The sequence below is a fragment of the Tachypleus tridentatus genome, chromosome 9 (assembly GCF_004210375.1).
Source record: "Tachypleus tridentatus isolate NWPU-2018 chromosome 9, ASM421037v1, whole genome shotgun sequence".
Classification (NCBI taxonomy): domain Eukaryota; kingdom Metazoa; phylum Arthropoda; class Merostomata; order Xiphosura; family Limulidae; genus Tachypleus; species Tachypleus tridentatus.
Genome location: NC_134833.1, coordinates 150,131,881 through 150,158,605, shown reverse-complemented (window position 1 = coordinate 150,158,605; position 26,725 = coordinate 150,131,881). Strand labels below are relative to the sequence as shown.

The following is a 26,725-nucleotide window of genomic DNA, read 5'->3' as shown; positions in this document are numbered from 1 at the left end:
TACTCTTTATCATGTATGGATAAGTTGCTGTCCCTCATGGAGGGGTGATTATCCGTCTACTCTTCATCATGTATGGAGAAGCTGGTGTCCCTCAAGGAGGGGTGGTTAGCCGTCTACTCTTCATCATGTATGGAGAAGCTGGTGTCCCTCATGGAGGGGTGGTTAGCCGTCTACTCTTTATCATGTATGGAGAAGCTGGTGTCCCTCATGGAGGGGTGGTTAGCCGTCTATTCTTCATCATGCATGGAGAAGCTGGTGTCCCTCATGGAGGGGTGGATAGCCCTGTACTCTTCATCATGTATGGAGAAGCTGGTGTCCCTCATGGAGGGGTGGTTAGCCGTCTACTCTTTATCATGTATGGATAAGTTGCTGTCCCTCATGAAGGGGTGATTATCCGTCTACTCTTCATCATGTATGGAGAAGCTGGTGTCCCTCAAGGAGGGGTGGTTAGCCGTCTACTCTTCATCATGTATGGAGAAGCTGGTGTCCCTCATGGAGGGGTGGTTAGCCGTCTACTCTTTATCATGTATGGATAAGTTGCTGTCCCTCATGGAGGGGTGATTATCCGTCTACTCTTCATCATGTATGGAGAAGCTGGTGTCCCTCAAGGAGGGGTGGTTAGCTCTGTACTCTTCATCATGTATGGAGAATCTGGTGTCCCTCAAGCAGGGGTGGTTAGCCCTGTACTCTTCATCATGTATGGAGAAGCTGGTGTCCCTCATGGAGGGGTGGACAGCCCTGTACTCTTCATAATGTATGGAGAAGCTGGTGTCCCTCAAGGAGGGGTGGTTAGCCCTGTACTCTTCATCATGTATGGAGAAGCTGGTGTCCCTCAAGGAGGGTTGGATAGCCCTGTACTCTTCATCATGTATGGAGAAGCTGGTGTAACTCTTGGAGGGGTGGATAGCCCTGTACTTTTCATCATGAATGGAGAAGCTGGTATCCCTCATGGAGGGGTAGATAGCCCTGTACTCTTCATCATGTATGGAGAAGCTGGTGTCCCTCAAGGAGGGGTGGATAGCCCTTACTCTTCATCATGTCTGGAGAAGCTGGTGTCCCTCATGGAGGGGTGAATAGCCCTGTACTCTTCATCATGTATGGAGAAGCTGGTGTCCCTCAAGGAGGGGTGGATAGCCCTTACTCTTCATCATGTCTGGAGAAGCTGGTGTCCCTCATGGAGGGGTGAATAGCCCTGTACTCTTCATCATGTATGGAGAAACTGGTGTCCCTCATGGAGGGGTGGATAGCCCTGTACTCTTCATCATGTATGGAGAAGCTGGTGTCCCTCAAGAAGGAGTGGTTAGCCCTGTACGCTTCATCATGTATGGAGAAGCTTGTGTCCCTCATGGAGGGGTAGATAGCCCTGTACTCTTCATCATGTATGGAGAAGCTGGTGTCCCTCAAGGAGGGGTGGATAGCCCTTACTCTTCATCATGTCTGAGAAGCTGGTGTCCCTCATGGAGGGGTGAATAGCCCTGTACTCTTCATCATGTATGGAGAAACTGGTGTCTTCATGGAGGGGTGGATAGCCCTGTACCTTCATCATGTATGGAGAAGCTGGTGTCCCTCAAGAAGGAGTGGTTAGCCCTGCACGCTTCATCATGTATGGAGAAGCTGGTGTCCCTCATGGAGGGTAGATAGCCCTGTACCTCTTCATCATGTATGGAGCTGGTGTCCCTCAAGGAGGGGTGGTTAGCCCTGTACTCTTCATCATGAATGGAGAAGCTGGTATCCCTCATGGAGGGGTGGATAGCCCTGTACTCTTCATCATGTATGGAGAAGCTGGTGTCCCTCAAGGAGGGGTGGTTAGCCCTGTACTCTTCATCATGAATGGAGAAGCTGGTATCCCTCATGGAGGGGTAGATAGCCCTGTACTCTTCATCATGTATGGAGAAGCTGGTGTCCCTCAAGGAGGGGTGGTTAGCCCTGTACTCTTCATCATGAATGGAGAAGCTGGTATCCCTCATGGAGGGGTGGATAGCCCTGTACTCTTCATCATGAATGGAGAAGCTGGTATCCCTCAAGGAGGGGTAGTTAGCCCTGTACTCTTCATGATGTATGGAGAAGCTGGTGTCCCTCATGGAGGGGTGGTTAGCCGTCTACTCTTCATCATGTATGGAGAAGCTGGTGTCCCTCATGGAGGGGTGGTTAGCCGTCTATTCTTCATCATGCATGGAGAAGCTGGTGTCCCTCATGGAGGGGTGGATAGCCCTGTACTCTTCATCATGTATGGAGAAGCTGGTGTCCCTCATGGAGGGGTGGTTAGCCGTCTACTCTTTATCATGTATGGATAAGTTGCTGTCCCTCATGGAGGGGTGATTATCCGTCTACTCTTCATCATGTATGGAGAAGCTGGTGTCCCTCAAGGAGGGGTGGTTAGCTCTGTACTCTTCATCATGTATGGAGAATCTGGTGTCCCTCAAGCAGGGGTGGTTAGCCCTGTACTCTTCATCATGTATGGAGAAGCTGGTGTCCCTCATGGAGGGGTGGACAGCCCTGTACTCTTCATAATGTATGGAGAAGCTGGTGTCCCTCAAGGAGGGGTGGTTAGCCCTGTACTCTTCATCATGTATGGAGAAGCTGGTGTCCCTCAAGGAGGGTTGGATAGCCCTGTACTCTTCATCATGTATGGAGAAGCTGGTGTAACTCTTGGAGGGGTGGATAGCCCTGTACGTTTCATCATGTATGGAAACAATTTGCCATTGAAGGATCCTAATCATGGATTCTTCCCATAGTTCACTAATGATGTGGAAGTCTGGGAAAAGTGCCACAACAACAACATTAGTAGCCACAAACATACAACCACAACTAAATAGAATAAGTGAAAACTGTCAAAAATACAGAATAAAAATAAATACAGCAAAAACACAAGTTGTCATCTTTACAAAGCAGACAAAACACAAAAAAACTACAGTCTGAAATATATATGAATGGAACATTACTTCAGACTGCCACATCAGCAAAATTTCTAGGTTTAACCTACGACTCAAAATTAACATTGATTAACCATGTAAGTGAAATTAAAAGTAAAGTCTGGCGAAGAACCAACTATGCTAGGAGTCTGACTGGTAAGAACAGTGGAGCATCAATAGACAATATATTAACAATTTACAAAACGTACATTAGACCAGTAATAAACTATACAATTTCAGCTTGGATAACTGTAAGTACCAAAATAATCCAAACCAAGCTGCAGACAATACAAAACACATTCCTCACAACAGTATACAGAGTTCCCAGAACCACATCATCTAAATTCATACACAAACATACCAACTATACCAGACAGACACAGTACAATAACATACATGATGAAGATAGCCTTAATCACCTCTCTCCAATCAAGATATATTTTGAACACAAAAATAAATAAGGGAGAAAAATATTCATATAATATAAGAAAGGAAAGAAAAAACCCACATACTTCCCACTAGTAGAGCAAGAGAATGTCTGTAAATGTAAACCAGTACATGGACAAAGGGTCGGAGAATGTCAGCTCACTCGGACCAACACTGCATGACCATATAAGTAAAGAAAGAGGTCAAAGAGCACTTGACACTCCAGGGTGCATATGGTACTTGTACAATGCTTTACGAAACCTGTTTTACTAGAATTTTATAAATAAATAAATTAGCTGTCAACAAATTTTAAAGCTAAATCTGAAAGTACAATTTGAAAAAAATTAAATTATTATTCACTAAAGTGTTTTTTGAAGTAAACTATAACTTACGAATGAAACAAATATAATAGTTTTTTTTTAATGATCATGGCTTCATTAATGTATGTTAAAACAATGTTTGGCCGTCACCTAGATACCAAGTTAACGTCCAGTAGTTCGAAACACTAATTTTTTAGTCTGGTTATGAGAATTTAAAGAAATTCTCTGACCTTTTAAAAGTATAGACGTATAACTCATAGCTCCGCCATCTCTTGAGAGATTTGAGATCTTGTTCAACTTTATACTCACGATATAAACTTATATTTTTAGTAAGAAACGAGAAAGATTATTATATAAAAAGTATTGGTTGTTTTCTTACTTTTCAGTAGTCACAGATTTGGTTGTATTTTTGTTGCGAGTTCTACAAGAGGTGTCTGCAACTAACATGAGAAAAATACCTTGTTGTTATTTACGCTCTTTTATTTTTTTCTTATTAATTTATTCATAAGTGTGTGTTTTTCTTGTATTAAGGTTAATAAAACCGGTTTAGGACATTGGCACGAATGTTAAAGATAATAGTTTTCCCGGAGCTTCATAATTCCAGAAAATCACGTGAAGGTTAGATTACTTGTCAATGTCACTTGGTGACAGAAGTTTTATACAAAAGTGTTCATGGTTAGTTATGACTTAGTCTATGTTAGTCAGTTTTCGAAAAGTGAAGAGAAATATGGATATAGAGATAACAATAGTTGTTCACTGTGTAACTTGTCAGAAACAACAGGTAGGAGTTGTTTGTAACGATCATGAAAAATATATCACATGGTGATAATTATTTATTTCATTTTTATTACATCAAATTAATTGCTAGGTTTTTTAATAAAATTTTAGAATTTTAGTATCAAGCTATATGGCACAAAATGTCTGATATGATAGAACTACTTGTGAAAATAATTGTCTAAAAACATTCTAACTGTAAACGTTAACTGGTGTTTAAAACTCTAGCTGTAAATATAGTGTATTAAACAGTTATTATGTAAAGTGTTTAGTATCCTAAGATATACTATATTAAACGTACTTACTTCAAGAGGGAATGATCATATTATACTTTCACAGGTCTGGATAAAGACTGCCAGTCTCCACCTGTTACAGGACCTTGTGAAACTATTATACCAAGATATTATTACGATCCAAAAAGCCACCAGTGTAAGGAATTTATTTACGGGGGTTGTGGCAGGAACGAAAAGCAATATTAAACAATAGCATACTGTTTGTCTGCTTTTTCAGGTTTGTAAAAAATGTTTATTGTCTTACTGTTATTCGGTAAGCTTTGATATAGGATCTAATATTGAATTTAAATTTCTGACAAGAATTTTTTCAAACGAAGGAGAATATTAATGGCCTTAGGTTTCAAAGATAATGATAAATTAGAAGAATTTAAAACAGAAGTTGATTTAAAGTAATGGAAATTATTCTTTAACATTAAAATATAGGTCGGTACAAATATAATGGAACAACATCCATAAAAGATTTCATGTCAACACTTTTAGATGTTGTGATGGAAACAAATAGAAAATAATAACATTTAAACCCGTCATGGTCATGTGGTTGAGATGCTAGAGTCACATTCTGAGGTTTATTGATACGAATCCCTGTCAAAACATGCATCCTTTCAGCTGTGGGAGCGTTATAAAATCATACTCAATTCCACTATTTTTTGGTAAGAGTTGCTCAAGATTTGCCCGGAGTGGCGATGACTATCCGCTTTCCCTTTAGGCTTCCATTCATACATTAGTGACTGGTAGAGCAGATAGCCCTCGTGTAGCTTCACGCGACATTCAAAGCAAACAGCAATATAAAAATATTGTATTTATACTGCACACGATTTACATAATTTAATAATTATTCTCCTATAAAGTTTTAAAAACAACATAATTATCCAATAACCTGCAGGTTATACTAGTTACAATGTAACCCACGGGTTACACACAACACTTCAGAGTTCTTTAGCTATGACTATACAAGCAATTCAATCGTCAATTTAAAACGACCCTAAAATGAAAGTAAACGTGGTTGACGATTTATATATAATTGAAATTTTATAATACATGTACATCTACCAAATGTAAAATAATAAAGTAAACTTTAGGGTTGTTTTAAAAATTTTCCCGCAGCACGATGATACCTCTTCTACTTGGGTACCTTACTGAATATAAATAATCATCAGTAGTTATCGGGAAACGCCTCTTGAATGCGACACAAATGCGACAGTTAATGAAAGACAAAATACTTAAATCGCTATTTATGTATACGAAGAAAAATACGTTAAAAGTTACAGTTTTAACTCTGAATGTTCCCGAACCGACTTCTGGTTTTCAGGAAAGGCTTCATGAGCACCAGTTTGTAGAACAAAAATAGATGTTACATTTTCAAAATCTCTTATATAGTATCCAAAATGGACAAATTAAGAAAAAATAGAGAAACATCTACAGTTTGTATAAATGTCACAAATATTAGGCCTACTGGTGTTGAAACTGTAAAAACTACAAGTTTGTTTTGTTAACTTTCAACTATGTATAATTTGTAGGTTTCGTGAACTATTTGTGTGTATGTCAAACGACTTACATGGAATGTAACACAAACATAGATTATTACAAACATCCATATAGACAGTTTAAACTTTCTTTGTATTTCACGATTGTTAAGGTATCAAAGTTAACCATGTTGAGACTGTATTCACCCTCGATTGTTTACCTTTATTATTATTAATATTTTAACATCAGGAAGTCCAAAGTTTTTCATCTAACATCTTGTTGTTTTTTTAAACAATATAAATCAATCCGGTGTAAAATTCTAGAGAGATTCGCGTTGAGATGGAAAGGAAGTGATTTGAGATGGAAAGGAAGTGATAAAGGCTGAGCCTAAAAAAATGTTTGTAAACAGCTTCCACCAGAATGATAGTACTGGCTTTTCCTGTTACAGTTGTTCCTCTTTCCAGGAATTGCGGAAGTCTTGGTTTATCATTTATTTTTCGTTTTAACCACGTTTCGTGATGACTGTAAAATAAAATATTTTTCCCAGAACAAACCTCAGCAGACATAAATAATATTATTCTCACTTTACCAAGTTCAGTGTCGTCGAGAAAACTTCTATTCTTGACTTCACTTGCAAAAGGCCTTTTAGGCTTAAGTATTTCAAAGAAAAAATGAATCCATCGAAAATAACACTAAAACGGTATATAAACAAGTTTTAAACCTTATTACCAATGGGAGGGTGGCCGAATTAAAGAACAGGAATTTCTCTAAACAATAATGTTATTCGATCATTAAGTTGAACGAGATAAGTGTTCATTCAGTAAGAGGAGAATTGTTGTTTTTAAATGATGGGTAATAACAAGTGTAACACAAGAACACTTTGTTTTGTATAATTGTTTCAAGGCAAAATCACGTGATACATTGTTTTGTTAAGTTATTGGGTGATAGTATTTTGCATATAACTTCTTACAGTCATGATCTCTTTCAATGGTTAATAAAACTGTCATAATGTACGAGTGTTTTTTCCAATGTATATGTCTCATATTAAAACTTCCATTAGTTATAGCTTCACTGTCAAGTGAATATTTCATTTCTCTACAGATTATTGTAACAAATCTATGTGCTGCCACTTCGGTTCCTTTTCATATTTTACCAATGACACTTTCATAACATCATGTCTGTTATCTTAAAAAAAAATTGTGTTCTTGTTTTCAAACACAGGAGTAATTCTGTTAGATAACTTTGTGTTATTATGTTGTTTAAAGGCGATTTATATCTCTCTGAAAGTTGGTATATTTAACATTCTGTCATTAATGTCTGTCTTTATCACACTCTGTGTTTTTGTAAATATTTTCGTTAGTACACGAATTTTTCATTTACCTGACTAGTAACATCAAATATTGGCTTTCTTTAGTGGTGATACCGTAAGTTTCGTGATTGTTAAAGTGTGATTCATTCTTTATCAGGACACGTTACAGGTCTTTGTCACTTCTCTTGAAATCTTATGTTGTAAGAACAGGTTTTATATATTCATCGTAGTCACTGCATAGACAGACCAGTGTTTAGCTTTCCACTTAACTACAAAAAGGAAAACAAAACAACAAAGAAGTTCTGATCACGTGGTGGACTGACTTTGTGTCTCGTTTTCTACGGTTTCTTTACATGACGTAAGGTAACCTTGATTCGGACGTGTAACAGAGCAGGCTTAAGTCAACAAATACTGTTCAAGCATTTCTTTTTGTACTTGTAAGAGAAAAAGTGGCAATCAGTCTACAGTTAGCTAAACCTAACAAGCAGAGAAAGTTCTTGTATTATGTGAATAATTTGATAAATTTCTTAAAGTTTAACATTCCGTTAATTGTATAGTATGAACAGTCGAGTAATCGTACAGTATAAACAGCTAAGTTAATTTTACAATTTAAACCAGTCATAAAAATCTATCGTATAAACTAGTTGATTCAAAGTATATTATCGACAAGTAGATTTGTTTGTTTACAGAAAAACTACTCAATGAGCTCTCTTGGCTGTTTCCAGTTTAAGTGTTGATATCATGCTTTAAAGCTTCAAGTTCATGGAGTAGTCCTTTAGGTAAAATTATAGTACAGTTTGACATGGTCACAATAGAAGACAGTTTGTGAAGGCAGTTAATTGTACAGTGCCAAAACACAGGTGAACATACGTTAGTTGGTCAAAGCTATTGATTGGTTAAGATTAGCTGTAGTCCTGTTGGTCAAAACTATAATACAGGTAAGATAACCCTAACTATAGCGGTATGGTCCTTGATCACGAGAAACCCACTTGAAATAAAAATGTATCTCAGAACGCCTGTTTGGGTGTTAACACTTTTGCTGATAAAAAAAGAACAACGTTTCGGTCAACCTGAAGATGACCTTGGTAGGTCGCAACATTGTTTTCTCCTTACCAATAAAAGTGTTAATACCCATACCAGCAGTTCTGAGATTCCTAGTGGTATGGTATTCTCAAATTTATCTTTGAGTAGCATGCAGGATTTGTAAGATGAAACAAATATTCAGTAGAAACTATCTCATGAAGCATTGAACAAATTATCTCTGCCTTTTACTGACCTTGAGTTACAGTAAAGACACTCCTACATGTATGGTAAATAATCTTATATTTAATACAATAGTATTGTGTTGTTGTGGTGATGACAAAGTTAAAATGATAAGTTATCCCTATATTAGAAGTGAATAAAGGAGGTCACATACTCAACACAATTTACAACCAACTCTTGAACTACTCTAACTGAATAGTAAAATAGAACATTACTTTAAGAGATTGCAATAGGATCACTGTGACCACCAGGCCATTACAGGTCCTAACACGTAAGTGATGCAAGTAGTATTGGTATCACTTTCATCCGTTTGTTATTACATACAAACTACCCATAAAAAATGTTGTACCTGACAACAACCAATAGTTTTAAAACTTATTTTATGAAAGTATTTGTGAAGAAATTACTTTTAAGTGCACCCTCCGCAGTATGTGGGCAGACTCACACCGCGAAAACTAGGTTTCGATACCCGAGGTTGGAAGAACATAAATAATCTACTGTGTAGCTTTGTGCATAATTTCAACAAACAAACAAACTTTAGAGTATCCGACATAGTTATTTAAAGGATCTATACTGATACATTTGTTATACTTAAAGCTATAAACAGAACTATTGTTAACTATGCTATCAATACCTGCTGGAGTTCAGACACTACTTTATAGTCACGTGCTATACATTGAAACTTTCCTTATTATCAGCGTTCAGACCTTCGAAATTATCACATATTTTAAATTCTCCCGAGTTTCTCAAGAGATATTTAAATATCTTTCTGTCTGTATAGATATTTCTTATCTCCTCAGTAATATCGGTCAGAAGCTACTGGTGAAACACCTTCGTCTGGTTAGAGGAAAATCATCTCATGTTTTTCAAAGTAGGCTCAAAGTTGTTGTCTTTTAATATAATGTACACTTTTCCAAGTCACATATGTATTATATTAAACTGAACATAACACACAGAAACATTAACAGTAAGTCTTTGTAATATGTGTGTTGACTGTATAGACAGAACGTTTTTAGTCTGATGTAACACAACATGGTAAAAGTATATAACCAGTTCAGTGTGATAAACACATTAATAAAAGTCTTGTGATGATTGGTACTTTCGTTTTTCAACATTTCTTTTAAAGATTTTTGAAAGACAATTACGAAGACCTGTTAAACATCTTTGTCACACGTGTTTTGATTCGTTACTATAAAGCTGATAAAGACATCTAACTGCTTCTTCAACTTTCAACGAGACTCATTTTAGTTGAGTTTTATGAACAAATCAAACAATTAGTTCAGCAATTAATGATTGTTAAAACAAAACGTGAAAGCACAATTTAGTAAAACTAAGTTATCTGTGTTACGTTAAATATCATCTGTCCTAAACTTGTCAATTAAAGAAACGTTATAATATTTTAGTTGTCATGACAACATTAATGTAATTTTAAACACGTACTGGCCGTGACCTAGAAACCAAGTTAACGTCCAGTTATGAAATTATGTTTACTTGTCATGATGTAATACCTCTTTCTTGTAATTGTAACAATGCGATTAAGACACAGTTAAACAGTTATTTATATTTTCAAAATATCGATTAACTACATTCTTAGAAATCGAAACGTGTATTGTTAGTAATTTCAATTGTCTAAATTATACTATTTTACTAACAACTTCCGTGACGTCAGTTATACTGTTACATGTATAGTGTAACACCGTACAACAAACTGTAGATAAGAAAAATATATAATTTTTCTTTTACCAAGTAAAACCGGTTCAGTACAGTACATTATTACAAAAATAAAAGGCACTAGGTTTTTCCGAAATTAAGCAAGTCTGGAAAGTCACGTGAAGACTGGATCACATGTCAATGTTACTTGCTGGGATGTTTTATATATAAGTGTTCATGGTTGTTAAGAATTATTCTGTATCCATCAGTTCTGCAGTAACGAACAACAAAAATGTATCAGAAACTGATGTTGTTGCTTCTGGTGACGTCACTTTGTAGCTTCTCAGTAATAGCAGGTAAGGTTGGATTTCGTTACATGTTCAGTGAGGGTTGATTCAGCATAACATAGGAAAACCTGCTTGTTTTTGTGTTACGTTGTGTTTTCTGTAAATGGAGGTATCTTTTAATATATAATTACATTTAACATATTCACTTTTCAACTGTCAGTGACTGTTTTATATTTTCACAGGTTTCGACTGTTGGTCTAAACCTGACCCAGGTCCTTGCTATGCTTATTTCACCAGGTATTACTATGATCCAGGCAGCCACCGCTGTAAATCGTTTATTTACGGGGGGTTGTGCGGGAAATGGAAACCGTTACAAAACAAGATCACACTGTTTAGCTGTTTGTGCTGGTTTGTAAATAATGTTTATTTTGTTGTTGGTCTGTACAAACTTTGTGAATTATATATTGTAAGAAAGAACCTAAAGCTATATATGATATTTAGTAAAACGTAACTTGTTATAAATGTTTAAAAGAGACGAACAAAATGTAGATATATTTACAGTAAATATTATATATTTATAATATTTACATCAGATAAAACAATTCTAAATACAGTTAAAAGTTAGAATTTCAATAATTTATTTATCCTGATTTTCTTTAGGAACGTAACAGAGTTGAATATTTTGGGAAAAGCTGATGATAATGAACGAGAAGACGATACTTTATGTTGTCACACGTTATTGTCAGATGTGTCTAAATATGTGTGTGTTCAGTAGATTTCAAACACAGCGTGATGTCTTGTTTATGTATTATTCGAAATTTCTTATACTGGAAAATAAAAACTGATTTCAAGTCTGGAATAAAATATTATTAATTATTTCATTGGTCGTAATAATAAACACAGGAAACTTGTGTTGCAAACATTAACCTGACATAGTTATCCAATAAACCATAGTTTATAAATAGTACTTTAAAACTATGATTATAGTTACAGATTAAGTACTCAAAATAAAACTAATCTCAGAATGTAGTATTGTAATTATGGGCGTGGATAATTAACAGCAGGAAATGAAAATTGATAATATATTATAGATTGTGTTGCTTTGAACTTAACTTTAAACAAATCAACGAACCAGATCACGGTTTTTTAAGTTTATACATTCCAGAAAAAAATCTTCTTTTAACTTGAACTTTATATTCTGTGTTATTGACATGAATTATCAGCGAAACTTGGCCAGTTTTATAAATGTCAGTTGTGTTAATAGAAACAACTCTCCTGTTACCTTTCAGTAATACCATTTTTGACACAAGTGACAAGAATCTGAACTTGTTCTTCCATTGTCGTGTTTGTGAGATAACGAATTTTATTATTGGACTGTAAACGCTGTCTGCAGAAGAAGCTAATGTTTTAGAGTAGTTTTAGACATGATACACAGTCTGAACGTGCAATGTTTGAAGATGTGTCATCTGTTTGTGTCATTCAATTCCGAAAAAGTTCTAATGAGATGAAACTGAACATTCACAACTTCTTCCAGTCTCCTCTATAATTTATTTAACTGTCTTTTGATACTTGAATCAATAGAACTGTGAGACAAATAATGTTACAAATAAGACTTACTTTTCACATATTCTAGAATCTAAGCCAATAAATAATGTCTTTGTTTGCTTTTGAATTTTGCGTCAAGCTACACGAGGAAAATCTGCGCTAGTCGTCCCTAATTTAGGAATGTAAGGCTACAAAGAAGGCAGCTTGTGATTACCCCTCATGAACAACTTATGGGCTACTCTTTTACCAACGAATAGTGGGATTCATCGTTACATTATAACGCCCCCACAGATGAAAGAACGAGCATGTTTGGTGTGACGGGATTCGAACTCGCGACCCTCAGATTACGAGTCGAACACACTAACCTCTTATATCTATGAATGATTTTACCTGTAATTACAAGGTATTCTATGGCTATTGTACTGTCTTACGTGAGTTGTGTTGTATTCTTACAAGCGTGAGTAAAGCCGTGAAATTCTAGTAATTTTCTAAATTTAAGATTTTAAAAAAGTGTTTTCTATCTGTTTATAAACGCTTTTCTTTTTACTCAATGTAAATAACATGTTTAATAAATTATGTTTTGTTTCCATATAATAATAAAATAAAGAAACATTCCTGTAGGTCCAGGTTAAACAGTTTTAAGTTATCTAGTAATGGTGATTACGATACTGAAACTGAAAGAAAACATTAAATAACATATTGAAAGAACTGATGAAAAAGATGTAATTATTTTATTGTTAATTATAGGTAATTAAAATAAGGTCTCTATGACAACTAAAGTATTATGTCTTTAACTAATTAAACGGCCCGGCATGGCGAAGTGGTAAGACATTGGACTCGTAAATTAAAGGTCGCGGGTTCGAATCCCCGTCACACCAAACATGCTCGATCTTTCAGCAGTGGGGGGTTATACTGTGACGGTCAATCTCACTATTCGTTGGAAAAATATTAGCCCAAGAGTTGGCGGTTAGTGGTGATGACAAGCTGCCTTCCCTCTTACACTGCAAAATTAGGGACGGCTAGCGCAGATAGTCCGCGTGTAGGTTTGCGAAGAATTCAAAAACCAATTAACCGATACATTCTAAATTTTCTGAAAGACGACATTTATTCACATTCACTATTAGGTTTAGGTGATTAACTTGTGAATCCGTTGTTTCGTTTAAACCTACTTAAACCTAGATGTTAAACCTAGTTTATAACAGAATATATTTCAACAGCAGAAAGTGATAGATCAGTTATCATCGGCCGACAATGTAAAGTCTGACAGACATATCTAAACAAACAAAAGTTCCCAAGTCTTTCTAGGATCTTAGAGAAAATAATAAAATTGACTTTTTCCGTATTAAAATGGTTATAAAAGTTCTACAGGATAACGTTTCACAAACAACATGGAACCGAGTTTTAATATAACTGTCGAATTTCACCACGAGAAAGCTTAAATATATACGTATAGTCTATATAAATAAAAATGCTTCTAAGAATATTACATTTTAATTTGGAGAAATAGGAAATTACTTAAATATAAATAATAAAACTATTTGAAACAAATTATTTATTTGAAAAACACAGAAAATAGAATAACCTATAGCACTGATTTTATTTGCATGTAAGTGATATGATTTTATTGTAGAGTTTCTGAGAAAAAATAACACTATGTTTGTACGTAAGTATTTTTATTTATTACAAATGTTTAATATCTACGGAATACACTTTGGGTTTTATTGTAAATATATGTTAATTAAAGCATCTGTCTTGTTAGATAATTAAAACTTTACTGTTGTTAGTAAATTCTGGTTATACACAGAGGTAATGAAATAAATACTTCAGTTCATTATAGATGATCCAATCATTCTATTGTAACTTACTGGATATAACGTTCACGAATGTTCCACAAAATGAAACCAGATTCGCTTCTTTTTTGTTTTGGGTTTGGTTATTTCCTCGGCTCCATTTTCTTTTCTGTACCCGAGACACAGAAGAATCATTGGTTCGTTCCCTCAGTCGTCGGAGTCTTCTTCGAACCACAGAGACCTGCCCAGTTGACTCAGGGCAGAATCCATGAAGGTCAACATACCTTCAGATAAAGAAAAAGACACAGTTGAAAACTGTAGGTTTCTTCTCCAACTCGCCTATACATAAGTAAAATGGCCACTTTGATACAGTGAAACTGTTGAGATTTACCTTCTAACCTGTGTGTCTCTGATTTCAGGAAATATTTCTGAAACCTGCTGATTCGGTCACTTTTCGGAATTTTCCTTAGAATCGTAATTAGAGGTTGCGTGAGGGACGATGGGTGGTATTGCTGGTCGATCATCATGTGTCCACCCTGTATTTGTCACTCCACACATCTTTGGAGGCTCTAGCTATGTGTGTTTCTTCGTATTGTAACATCAGCATTTGTTTTATCCAATTGTCTCCCAGAGAGACCTATGATCAATCAGATCTTGCTGTTCTCCTATTGTAATCCTAGGGTACCTTAATGAACATAATCTCCTTAGGGAAGGTACTGATATTGAATGGAGGTGTCGATCCCTGGAGTGTACGTTTTAGGAACACATCCCTTCTCTCTTCAACACTGGTTATTATTCTTTATTTAATACATCTAATCATAACTACTATTCATCTCTCGGTCTTCTCCACTTCACTGTTCTCCCACTTTATATGGATGGTTGACGGTAGCCCACGAAGCAGTAATAATTTCCCTATTTTCTTAAGAGAAAATGGTGGTGAATGCTACTTGACCCGTGTGACCCGGTGGAAGCTGGACCAAGCCAACTGGCCCTCTTTCACTGCTCTCACGGAACTTGTTTGTAAGTCTTTGATGAACGACTATGTGGCAGCAGTGTCTTACTTTATTATCCAGGCAGCTGCTCATTGTATTACTGAAACCTCAATAGGTTTTACAAGTTAGCCTCTTTCGTTGTGGAATCAGCACATGGCACGGAAACCTCAAAAACGAATCTGACATACATTTTGTAGCTATCGCACACTTTCGAAACGCATCGCTTTTCAGCAGGCCAGTTCACATGCGCGGGAGGTAAGACATCAAATTCAGAAGGAATCTGGGATTAAATTCACAACCAGTTTGTCTTCTACGACCATTTCCAAGTCGTGCGGTACAAGGTTCGGAAGTCCAGTGGACAGTGTAATTTGTTTTTCCCTTTCCATTTTGCTCACCTAAGTCCAGGAAGTTCCTGGTGCCCGGAAAATCACCGATACTCTCGGTGAAAACTTTACCTGATATCTAGCTCTTCTGCTTCATCCTCCATCTTCTTAGCCATCAAGACTCCGGAGAACGATCACCTCTTCTCTTTCAAGCTGATCGTCTCTATGACTAAACTCGCTCTTTTACACTGGTGGAGTTGAAGCTGGTTCTTTTACATTGTTCAGATCTGATGATTTACACTACGAGATGCTGTATCATCTATTGCTTGCCTATCTTCCTATTCTTTCGGTTGTTTTTAACTGGATCTGGCAGGAGAATGTTGGATTGCGTGGCAATTTATCTATTTTATTAAAATTGTTTTATGGGAAGGCGATTTCAACTTCCTGTGGGTTCGACAATTTCCTGTTCTTTTCTAAAGTAACTTCGAGTCCCTCAAAGCTGTGTCTTGAGTGTCATACTTTTCAGTATAAGGATAAATGCCATAACTGAACAACTCTCTCTAACAGTTGGAAACGGGCTCTGTGTCGACGACTTTCACATTTCGTGTAAGTTGTTGAACGTGAGATACGTTTTAAAATATTGTTTACTGTTGAGAAGAAACTACAAACTCGAGAGATGTCAGTAAAATACTAGTGTATAAGTATTCTATGTGTAGTTCAATACGTAACTGTATTTAAAGATTAGAATATTAACAAGCTTACAGTGATATAATATTAATAACAAAAGGACAAACATGTTTGTTTGTCTGTTTCATTGTTTGAAGACATTAATATGAAGAACAATCTGTGTTAATTATTACTGTTAGATCTACATATAGAACGTTTATTACAGAATCTATCATGTGCTACTTTAAAAACAAGTACACTTTATCAATATGCGTCGATCATTAATCACTTATTTTTATAAGGTTTGTCCTTACTGAAATTGTGTTAATTATTTACTATAAACCAGACGGTTAATTCAATATTATAAACCAATTTATTCGCAGTAGCTACAGGATATGTAAAATAAAAATTTAATCCGAATGTTGTTATTTCTGTAAACACTTCTCACATTTTCTCTACCATATTACTGAACGTCAGTTACTAAAAATACATTAACAGTGATTAAATTATTACGTTCTGCTGTAAACACTTTTTACCTTGGAGTTAACATAGGTATTGTGTACAACACTGAGGAGTTTCTAAAGTTTGTGAAAAGTTTTCTACACTCCAATGTTTCAATATTCTGTAGAAAGACTTCAGTGAATAATGTTAAAAACTTAGTAAATATACACCTTGTAGAATAGTCAGAACTTTATGTAAACACACCTTGAAGAATAATCAGAACTTAAAAGATACAAACCTTGTAGTGTAGTCAAAGCGTTATGTAAACACACGTTTTATATTGTCAGAAATTAATTGATATATGTCTTGTAGTACAGTCAGAACTTCATGTAAACACACCTTTAATATTGTCAGAAATTAATGGATATATATCTTGTAGTACAGTCAGAACTTCATGTAAACACACCTTTAATATTGTCAGAAATTAATGGATATATATCTTGTAGTACAGTGAGAACTTCATGTAAACACACCTTTAATATTGTCAGAAATTAATGGATATATATCTTGTAGTACAGTGAGAACTTCATGTAAACACACCTGTAATATTGTCAGAAATTAATTGATATATGTCTTGTAGTACAGTGAGAACTTCATGTAAACACACCTTTAATATTGTCAGAAATTAATTGATATATGTCTTGTAGTACAGTGAGAACTTCATGTAAACACACCTTTAATATTGTCAGAAATTAATGGATATATATCTTGTAGTACAGTGAGAACTTCATGTAAACACACCTTTAATATTGTCAGTAATTAATTGATATATGTCTTGTAGTACAGTGAGAACTTCATGTAAACACACCTTTAATATTGTCAGAAATTAATGGACATATATCTTGTAGTACAGTGAGAACTTCAGGTAAACACACCTTTAATATTGTCACAAATTAATGGATATATATCTTGTAGTACAGTGAGAACTTCATGTAAACACACCTTGAAGAATAGACAGAACTTAAAAGATACACACCTTGTAGTGTAGTCAAAGCGTTATGTAAACACACCTTTTATATTGTCAGAAATTAATTTATATATATTTTGTAGTACAGTCAGAACTTCATGTAAACACACCTTTAATATTGTCAGAAATTAATGGATATATATCTTGTAGTACAGTGAGAACTTCATGTAAACACACCTTTAATATTGTCAGAAATTAATGGATATATATCTTGTAGTACAGTGAGAACTTCATGTAAACACACCTTTAATATTGTCAGAAATTAATGGATATATATCTTGTAGTACAGTGAGAACTTTATGTAAACACACCTTTTATATTGTCAGAAATTAATTTATATATGTCTTGTAGTACAGTGAGAACTTCATGTAAACACACCTTTAATATTGTCAGAAATTAATTGATATATATCTTGTATAACAGTGAGAACTTCATGTAAACACACCATTAATATTGTCAGAAATTAATGGATATATATCTTGTAGTACAGTGAGAACTTCATGTAAACACACCTTTAATATTGTCAGAAATTAATGGATATATATCTTGTAAAACAGTCAGAACTTCATGTAAACACACCTGTAATATTGTCAGAAATTATTTGATATATGTCTTGTAGTACAGTGAGAACTTCGTGTAAACACACCTTTAATATTGTGAGAAATTAATGGATATATATCTTGTAGTACAGTGAGAACTTCATGTAAACACACCTTTAATATTGTCAGAAATTAATGGATATATATCTTGTAGTACAGTGAGAACTTCATGTAAACACACCTTTAATATTGTCAGTAATTAATTGATATATGTCTTGTAGTACAGTGAGAACTTCATGTAAACACACCTTTAATATTGTCAGAAATTAATGGATATATATCTTGTAGTACAGTGAGAACTTCATGTAAACACACCTTTAATATTGTCAGAAATTAATGGATATATATCTTGTAGTACAGTGAGAACTTTATGTAAACACACCTTGAAGAATAGACAGAACTTAAAAGATACACACCTTGTAGTGTAGTCAAAGCGTTATGTAAACACACCTTTTATATTGTCAGAAATTAATTTATATATATTTTGTAGTACAGTCATAACTTCATGTAAACACACCTTTAATATTGTCAGAAATTAATGGATATATATCTTGTAGTACAGTGAGAACTTCATGTAAACACACCTTTAATATTGTCGGAAACTAATAGATATATATCTTGTAGTACAGTGAGAACTTCATGTAAACACACCTTTAATATTGTCAGAAATTAATGGATATATATCTTGTAGTACAGTGAGAACTTTATGTAAACACACCTTGAAGAATAGTCAGAAATTAATGGATATATATCTTGTAGTACAGTGAGAACTTGATGTAAACACACCTTTTATATTGTCAGAAATTAATTTATATATGTCTTGTAGTACAGTGAGAACTTCATGTAAACACACCTTTAATATTGTCAGAAATTAATTGATATATATCTTGTAGTACAGTGAGAACTTCATGTAAACACACCATTAATATTGTCAGAAATTAATGGATATATATCTTGTAGTACAGTCAGAACTTCATGTAAACACACCTTTAATATTGTCAGAAATTAATGGATATATATCTTGTAAAACAGTCAGAACTTCATGTAAACACACCTGTAATATTGTCAGAAATTATTTGATATATGTCTTGTAGTACAGTGAGAACTTCATGTAAACACACCTTTAATATTGTGAGAAATTAATGGATATATATCTTGTAGTACAGTGAGAACTTCATGTAAACACACCTTTAATATTGTCAGAAATTAATTGATATATATCTTGTAATACAGTGAGAACTTCATGTAAACACACCTTTAATATTGTCAGAAATTAATGGATATATATCTTTTAGTACAGTGAGAACTTCATGTAATCACACTTTTAATATTGTCAGAAATTAATTGATATATGTCTTGTAGTACTTTGAGAACTTCATGTAAACACACCTTTTATATTGTCAGAAATTCATTTATATATGTCTTGTAGTACAGTCAGAACGTCATGTAAACACACCTTTAATATTGTCAGATATTAATGGATATATATCTTGTAGTACAGTGAGAACTTCATGTAAACACACCTTTAATATTGTCATAAATTAATATATATATATCTTGTAGTACAGTGAGAACTTCATGTAAACACACCTTTAATATTGTCAGAAATTAATGGATATATATCTTGTAGTACAGTGAGAACTTTATGTAAACACACCTTGAAGAATAGTCAGAACTGAAAAGATACACACCTTGTAGTGTAGTCAAAGCGTTATGTAAACACATTTTTTATATTGTCAGAAATTAATTGATATATGTCTTGTAGTACAGTCATAACTTCATGTAAACACACCTTTAATATTGTCAGAAATTAATTGATATATATCTTGTAGTACAGTGAGAACTTCATGTAAACACACCTTTAATATTGTCAGAAATTAATGGATATATGTCTTGTAGTACAGTCAGAACTTCATGTAAACACACCTTTAAGTATTGTCAGAAATTAATGGATGTAAATTTTATAGAATAATAATATTTGAGCTAACGTATCTCAGTCACTCTTAGAAGCGATGAAAACTTTTAATCACTGCTTTTATGTGTTCGAACTTGGAATTATTCCGACTTCTGATATTTTCTTACGAAATATTACTGTAATGTGTATCACTGGATAACAACTGTTCGGTACGTGTGACAAACACCATGTTTTGTACAGTTGATAAACAGTTGTTTTTAATATATATATATATTTTATACTTCTAATAATTGTAACGCTGGACAAGTGAACTGCACGAAATTTGACAATACTACATGCTGGATATTTCAGTGCTGCAGGTAGCAGCACTGCAGCAGAAACCCAGAGATAACACAACTTTTGCAACAACATCACTGGGGTATAAAGGTGTGGTCTCAAGATGACTCACATGGGTATGGAAACGTTAATTAAAAAAAGACAAATAGTGTTTTAATACCCATACCAGTCGTCTTGAAAATACATTTTTACTTCAACTTAACAAAGGAATATTCTTTGTATTTATATCTAATGAGCTATAAATTAATGTGATAACCTGTATGTTATTGTATAGCGATATATAACCTGTAGTTTGATAAATAACGATATATAGATTATAACATAATGATATATAATCTGTTGTTCATTGAATAACAATATGTAAATTGTAGATTATTGTATAATGATATGTAGCCTGTAGTTAGTAAATATAACCCGTAGTTTATTAAATAACGATATATAACCCGTAGTTTATTAAATAACGATATATAATCCGTAGTTTATTAGAAAAGGATATATAACCTGTAAGTTATTAGACAACGATATATAACCTGTAGTTTGATAGATAACGATACATAACTCTTAGATTATAACATAATGATATATAATCTGTTGTTCATTGAATAACAATATGTAACTTGTAGATTATTGTATAATGATATGTAGCCTGTAGTTAGTAAATAAGTAAATATAACCCGTAGTTTATTAAATAACGATATATAACCCGTAGTTTATTAGATAAGAATATATAACCTGTAAGTTATCAGACAACGATATATATAATCTGTAAGTTATTAGACAACGATATATAACCTGTAAGTTATCAGACAACGATATATAACCTGCAAGTTATTAAACAACGATATATAACCCGTAACTTATTACACAACCACATATAACCTGTAAGTTATGAGACAACGATATATAACCTGTAAGTTATAAGACAACGATATATAACCCGTAGTTTATTAGAAAAGGATATAAAACCTGTAAGTTATTAGACAACGATATATAACCTGTAAGTTATTAAACAGTTATACATAACACGTAACTTATTACACAACTATATATAACCTGTAAGTTATTAGACAACGATATATAACCCGTAGTTTATTAGATAAGGATATATAACCTGTAAGTTATCAGACAACGATATATATAATCTGTAAGTTATTAGACAACGATATATAACCTGTAAGTTATCAGACAACGATATATAACCTGCAAGTTATTAAACAACGATATATAACCCGTAACTTATTACACAACCATATATAACCTGTAAGTTATTAGACAACGATATATAACCCGTAGTTTATTAGATAAGGATATATAACCTGTAAGTTATCAGACAACGATATATATAATCTGTAAGTTATTAGACAACGATATATAACCTGTAAGTTATCAGACAACGATATATAACCTGCAAGTTATTAAACAACGATATATAACCCGTAACTTATTACACAACCATATATAACCTGTAAGTTATTAGACAACGATATATAACCCGTAGTTTATTAGATAAGGATATATAACCTGTAAGTTATTAGACAATGATATATAACCTGTAAGTTATTACACAATGATATATATTACCACTGAAAATAGAAGCTTGTTTCTTTGTTTGTTTTTGAATTTCGCACAAAGCTACTCGAGGGCTATCTGTGCTAGCCGTCCCTGATTTATCAGTTTAAGACTAGAGGGAATGTAGCTAGTTATCACCACCCACCATTAACTGTTATATTCACGTTCAATATACTACAGTAGATGTTCCTAGAAGAGCAAAATGTTTCTACAGAACACAACAAAGGAAACATTGTTTGCAAATGTGAAACAAGGAGCCATGAACCCTGCTTTTGTTTCTTATCGATTTCCATTCCCACCACGACCCCTATTAATGAAACTCGTATCCTGACGGCTATTTCTAGCCTAGTCCTCCATAAGAAGCACATGGTTCGGGTGTTGACTTGCAGGAATTTCCTGTGAAAATATGAAGCAGTCACTGCAGTTGATAAGTGAAATAAACCTTAGATTCCCCTACAATCGTAATGAAAGTTCCTGCATATCTTGTAGTTATAGCTGAAAATTATAAACCTATCATTAGCTAATGCTTACACTGAGAATATAACAGTGGTTTATCAGAGTAATTCTGATATGAAAAATATACAGTTTAGATATGTTCACATCAACACTCGAAACACTCACGTAGAAACTCAGCAAATAATCTTCAAACATGTATCGTAACGTAACGGGCAATTGACAATTTAATATTCACCGAAATCAACACCCACAGAAAAACTAAAACACACCAATCACATCTGTGGATATTGAGAAGATACAAAGTGACGTCACAAGATCATCTTTCTTGTTCATTACGTCAGAAACTGACTAGAAACAGTACGTCGTAAAAAACCGTGGACACGTGTGTATAAAACGCTTCAGCAAGTGACATTAATTAGTGATCCAATCTTCCCCTGATTTGTATTTGTTGATAGGTGATCTTCAAGGTCACAACGACGACGCATAATTTTGCGCTAGCCCTCCCTAATTTAGCAATGTTAGACTAGACCAGACCTAGACAAGTTTATTTTAGTGATAAAATCACAAAAACGTATTAATAAATTAACGGAAAAAATAAAATAACCTGATTCACAACATGTGATTTTCTCATGTTCCATACAGGCAACCGTCAACGAACACGTAACAAAAGTACCACCATACCTGTGATTACTGAAAAGTGACGTCACTATGAAAACAACCAATATTTTTTATTTATAAATCTCGCTCGTTCGTTACTCAAAAATCTAAGTTTATATTGTGAGTCTAAAACCATAATTAGTTCTCATTTCGTTCAAAAGACGGAGCTATGAGAAAAAAAATATCTTTAATTCATAAGCTTACACTTCAAATTCTCAGAGCCAATCTATGAACCGTCATGTCGATGTTGAACTTTTAGTGTTTTGAACTACTGGACGTTAACTTAGATTCTAGGTTAGAGAAAATTTTGTTTACCATCGCATTATTGACACCGTGAAGATTAAAATGTCTTAACATTTGTTTATTTTTATAAGTTTTACATTCTCTACAAAGAAACACTTTAATGAGATATAATTTAAACTGTTTTGTCAAAATGTACTTTCAGGTTTTTCGTTAACACTAATTTATTTATTTTATTTTATTATAAAATTCAGGTATAACCGGTTTCGTAAAACATTGTAAAAGTAACTTTCTTCTGTAGTTCGTTAAGTATGCTAAGTCAGGTGAACGTTTGTTTTATTAGGAGAATGAATGAACGTCCAATTAACAGCTTGTATTTGATTTTCCTTTACTGATAAATTTCACGTAAGTTGTATATTGAGGCCTGAGAATTAACTTTATTAACAACTGTAGCTCTGTAACGTAAGTTTATTTTACTTTATTAATAACTTCAGTTGAACTATACTCACATGTAATTTATGTTAAGGAACTACAATTCTTTTTTAAATTCAAATCAAACCAGTTCAGTCCATCATCATATAAATGAAAGTTCTAGATTTTTAGAGGTCACTGAAGGCTGGAATGTCACATGAAGGTTGAACAACTGGACAATGTCACTTGTAGAGAAGTTTAATATACATGTTCCCGTACTTACTTGATACATATTTTGTCTCCGTCAGTTCTAGAGTAACGGACGATAAAGATATATCAAAAATGTTGTTCTGTTATAATGTTACTATTTTTATATAAATCCATTGACGAAGTTTTCTATAGAGTTTTCGAGTCCCAATATTAAGATATTTGAGGTGGAAATGATTCATATCACAAAACTACCAAGGAAAATAACATCTTTAGAATACCCTAACTATAGATATTAACTGAATGTAAGCTTTAACTTTTAAACTATAAATAAGAAATATGGAAAAATATGTGAGGTTTTATGTGTGGACTGGATTCTTTGCTGTACGTGTCTGTGACTTGTTGGTGATAAATTTAAACCATAAATAATCAGCATACACTCCACTCGTTGTAAAATATATTATTAAAACGTGTCAAACATATATACATATGTTCGTTACACTGTTGGTGATAACGGTTGAATCCAGATATTTAAATAATTGTATTATTTTTTCCGTGATAATTCACACAGGCTCGTTTATTCACTTTACAACGGGATAGAGACCATGTTTCACCAGGTTTTGGTCAAAGAGATCTTGAAAGTTTCTTGTTTCAACTTGAGAACTTAGATACGTCAGGAAACTTTAATATTAAACTGAGAAGGTAATTTGGTAATTATAACAATTATTTTTGAAGATGAAAAATTACACATTGTTCCAAAGATTGTTTGTATGTTTTTATTTCATTACCTCATTCAAGTATTATAGATATATTTTTTTACAAAGCATGTTTATTATGGTTTATCAAAGTAATGCCACATTTTAAAAACAAAGTACGTGCCGTAATACGTCGAATGCCATAATTAATAGTATCCTTTGTAATACTAGATTCAACTGTCATAATTAATAGTATCCTTTGTAATACTAGATTCAACTGTCATAATTATTAGTATCCTTTGTAATACAAGTTTGAACTGTCATAATTAATAGTATTCTTTTTAATACTAGATTCAACTGTCATAATTAATAGTATCCTTTGTAATACTAGATTCAACTGCTATAATTAATAGTATCCTTTGTAATACTAGATTCAACTGTCATAATTAATAGTATCCTTTGTAATACTAGATTCAACTGTTATAATTAATAGTATCCTTTGTAATACTAGATTCAACTGTCATAATTAATAGTATCCTTTGTAATACTAGATTCAACTGTGATAATTAATACTATCCTTTGTAATACTAGATTCAACTGTCATAATTAATAGTATCCTTTGTAATACTAGATTCAACTGTCATAATTAATAGTATCCTTTGTAATACTAGTTTGAACTGTCATAATTAATAGTATCCTTTGTAATACTAGATTCAACTGTAATAATTAATAGTATCCTTTGTAATACTAGATTCAACTGCTATAATTAATAGTATCCTTTGTAATACTAGATTCAACTGTCATAATTAATAGTATCCTTTGTAATACTAGATTCAACTGTCATAATTAATAGTATCCTTTGTAATACTAGATTCAACTGTCATAATTAATAGTATCCTTTGTAATACTAGATTCAACTGTCATAATTAATAGTATCCTTTGTAATACTAGATTCAACTATTATAATTAATAGTATTTTTTGTAATACCAGATTCAACTGTCATAATTAATAGTATCCTTTGTAATACCAGATTCAACTGTCATATTTAGATATTTTTCATTAGCATGTGGATGTCACGGAAAAATTCAAACCCAGTTCAATAACTTCCTTTTAATACTTTTCCGATAGTTCATAAAATCTATGGTACTATTGAACTTTACTGTTCATTACAGGGTACCAGTATTTTCCAGTAACTTTGAGGTTATCCTTTGTTATAAAATAACCAACAGATTATACAGTGTTTTCCAACAACATGTTTAACACAACGTTACGAATATCGAACATATTATATAACACATCGATATCCAATAACCTAGAAGTTTCACGTCTTTATTCATTAAATTAGAAGTTACACGTCTTTTTTCATTAAACTAGAAGTTACATATCTTTATTCATTAAACTAGAAGTTACATATCTTTATTCATTAAACTAGAAGTTACATATCTTTATACAGTAACCCACAAGCTTCACACGGTACTTCAGAATTCTGTACATGTTACGATACAAATACTTCTGTGAAGTCAGATAAACTTTATAATACTCGTTGAATTACGAGATGCCAAACAATAAAGTAAATATTAATTATCTTTAATGTATTATTTTCCCACAGATTTACTCAAAATAATTTTTTTATCTACTTTTCTATCATTTTGAAGGTAAATGATGGTCAGTAGCTATCACGAAATGTCACCAGAGGGCGCTAAAATGAACAAGTTGTTAAAAAGACAACCGTGAAAGATACAGATGTAATTTTATCACTTTTCAGCCACTCACTTCGTCGCTATAACAATTGTTACAGTATGACGTCACTGCATATTAGTTTTTCTATTGGTCCATGTTCGTTCTTTCTTTCTTCATCCTTCAATCACTTTTCAATCGCCCGCTGTTTTCTCAGCGGGTTCACATGATACTTGATGTGATTATAATGTGACCAATACACTCAGACATAGGTTTTGAAGTAAACACTGACGGTTTTATGGTGTCAGAGACCAAACAACAGAAAATATATATTTTGGACTCGTGTAGTCATATTTGAAGCACAAACGTTCAGCTTGTAGTTCAGTCATCTTTTGACCAATTTGAAATCTAATTACGGATTTAGACTCACGATTCAAACTTAGATTTTGAGTAATACATGAGACAGGCGTATAAAGAAAA

General features: G+C 33.4%; 3 protein-coding genes across 7 annotated transcripts in view; 2 read left to right on the top strand and 1 right to left on the bottom strand.

Moving 5' to 3' along the window:
* LOC143226644 (carboxypeptidase inhibitor SmCI-like) overlaps window positions 1–26,725 on the bottom strand; it is a 78,415-nt gene that overhangs the window by 25,490 nt on the left and 26,200 nt on the right. The window lies entirely within an intron of this gene.
* Window positions 4,277–4,940, top strand: LOC143226653 (kunitz-like toxin PcKuz3). Its single transcript, XM_076457886.1, has 2 exons — window positions 4,277–4,439; window positions 4,772–4,940. The coding sequence occupies exons 1-2, from the start codon at window positions 4,331–4,333 to the stop codon at window positions 4,909–4,911; spliced, it is 249 nt and encodes an 82-aa protein (XP_076314001.1). The 5' UTR covers window positions 4,277–4,330; the 3' UTR covers window positions 4,912–4,940.
* Window positions 10,488–11,562, top strand: LOC143226650 (PI-stichotoxin-Hcr2e-like). Its single transcript, XM_076457881.1, has 3 exons — window positions 10,488–10,767; window positions 10,941–11,106; window positions 11,359–11,562. The coding sequence occupies exons 1-3, from the start codon at window positions 10,704–10,706 to the stop codon at window positions 11,471–11,473; spliced, it is 345 nt and encodes a 114-aa protein (XP_076313996.1). The 5' UTR covers window positions 10,488–10,703; the 3' UTR covers window positions 11,474–11,562.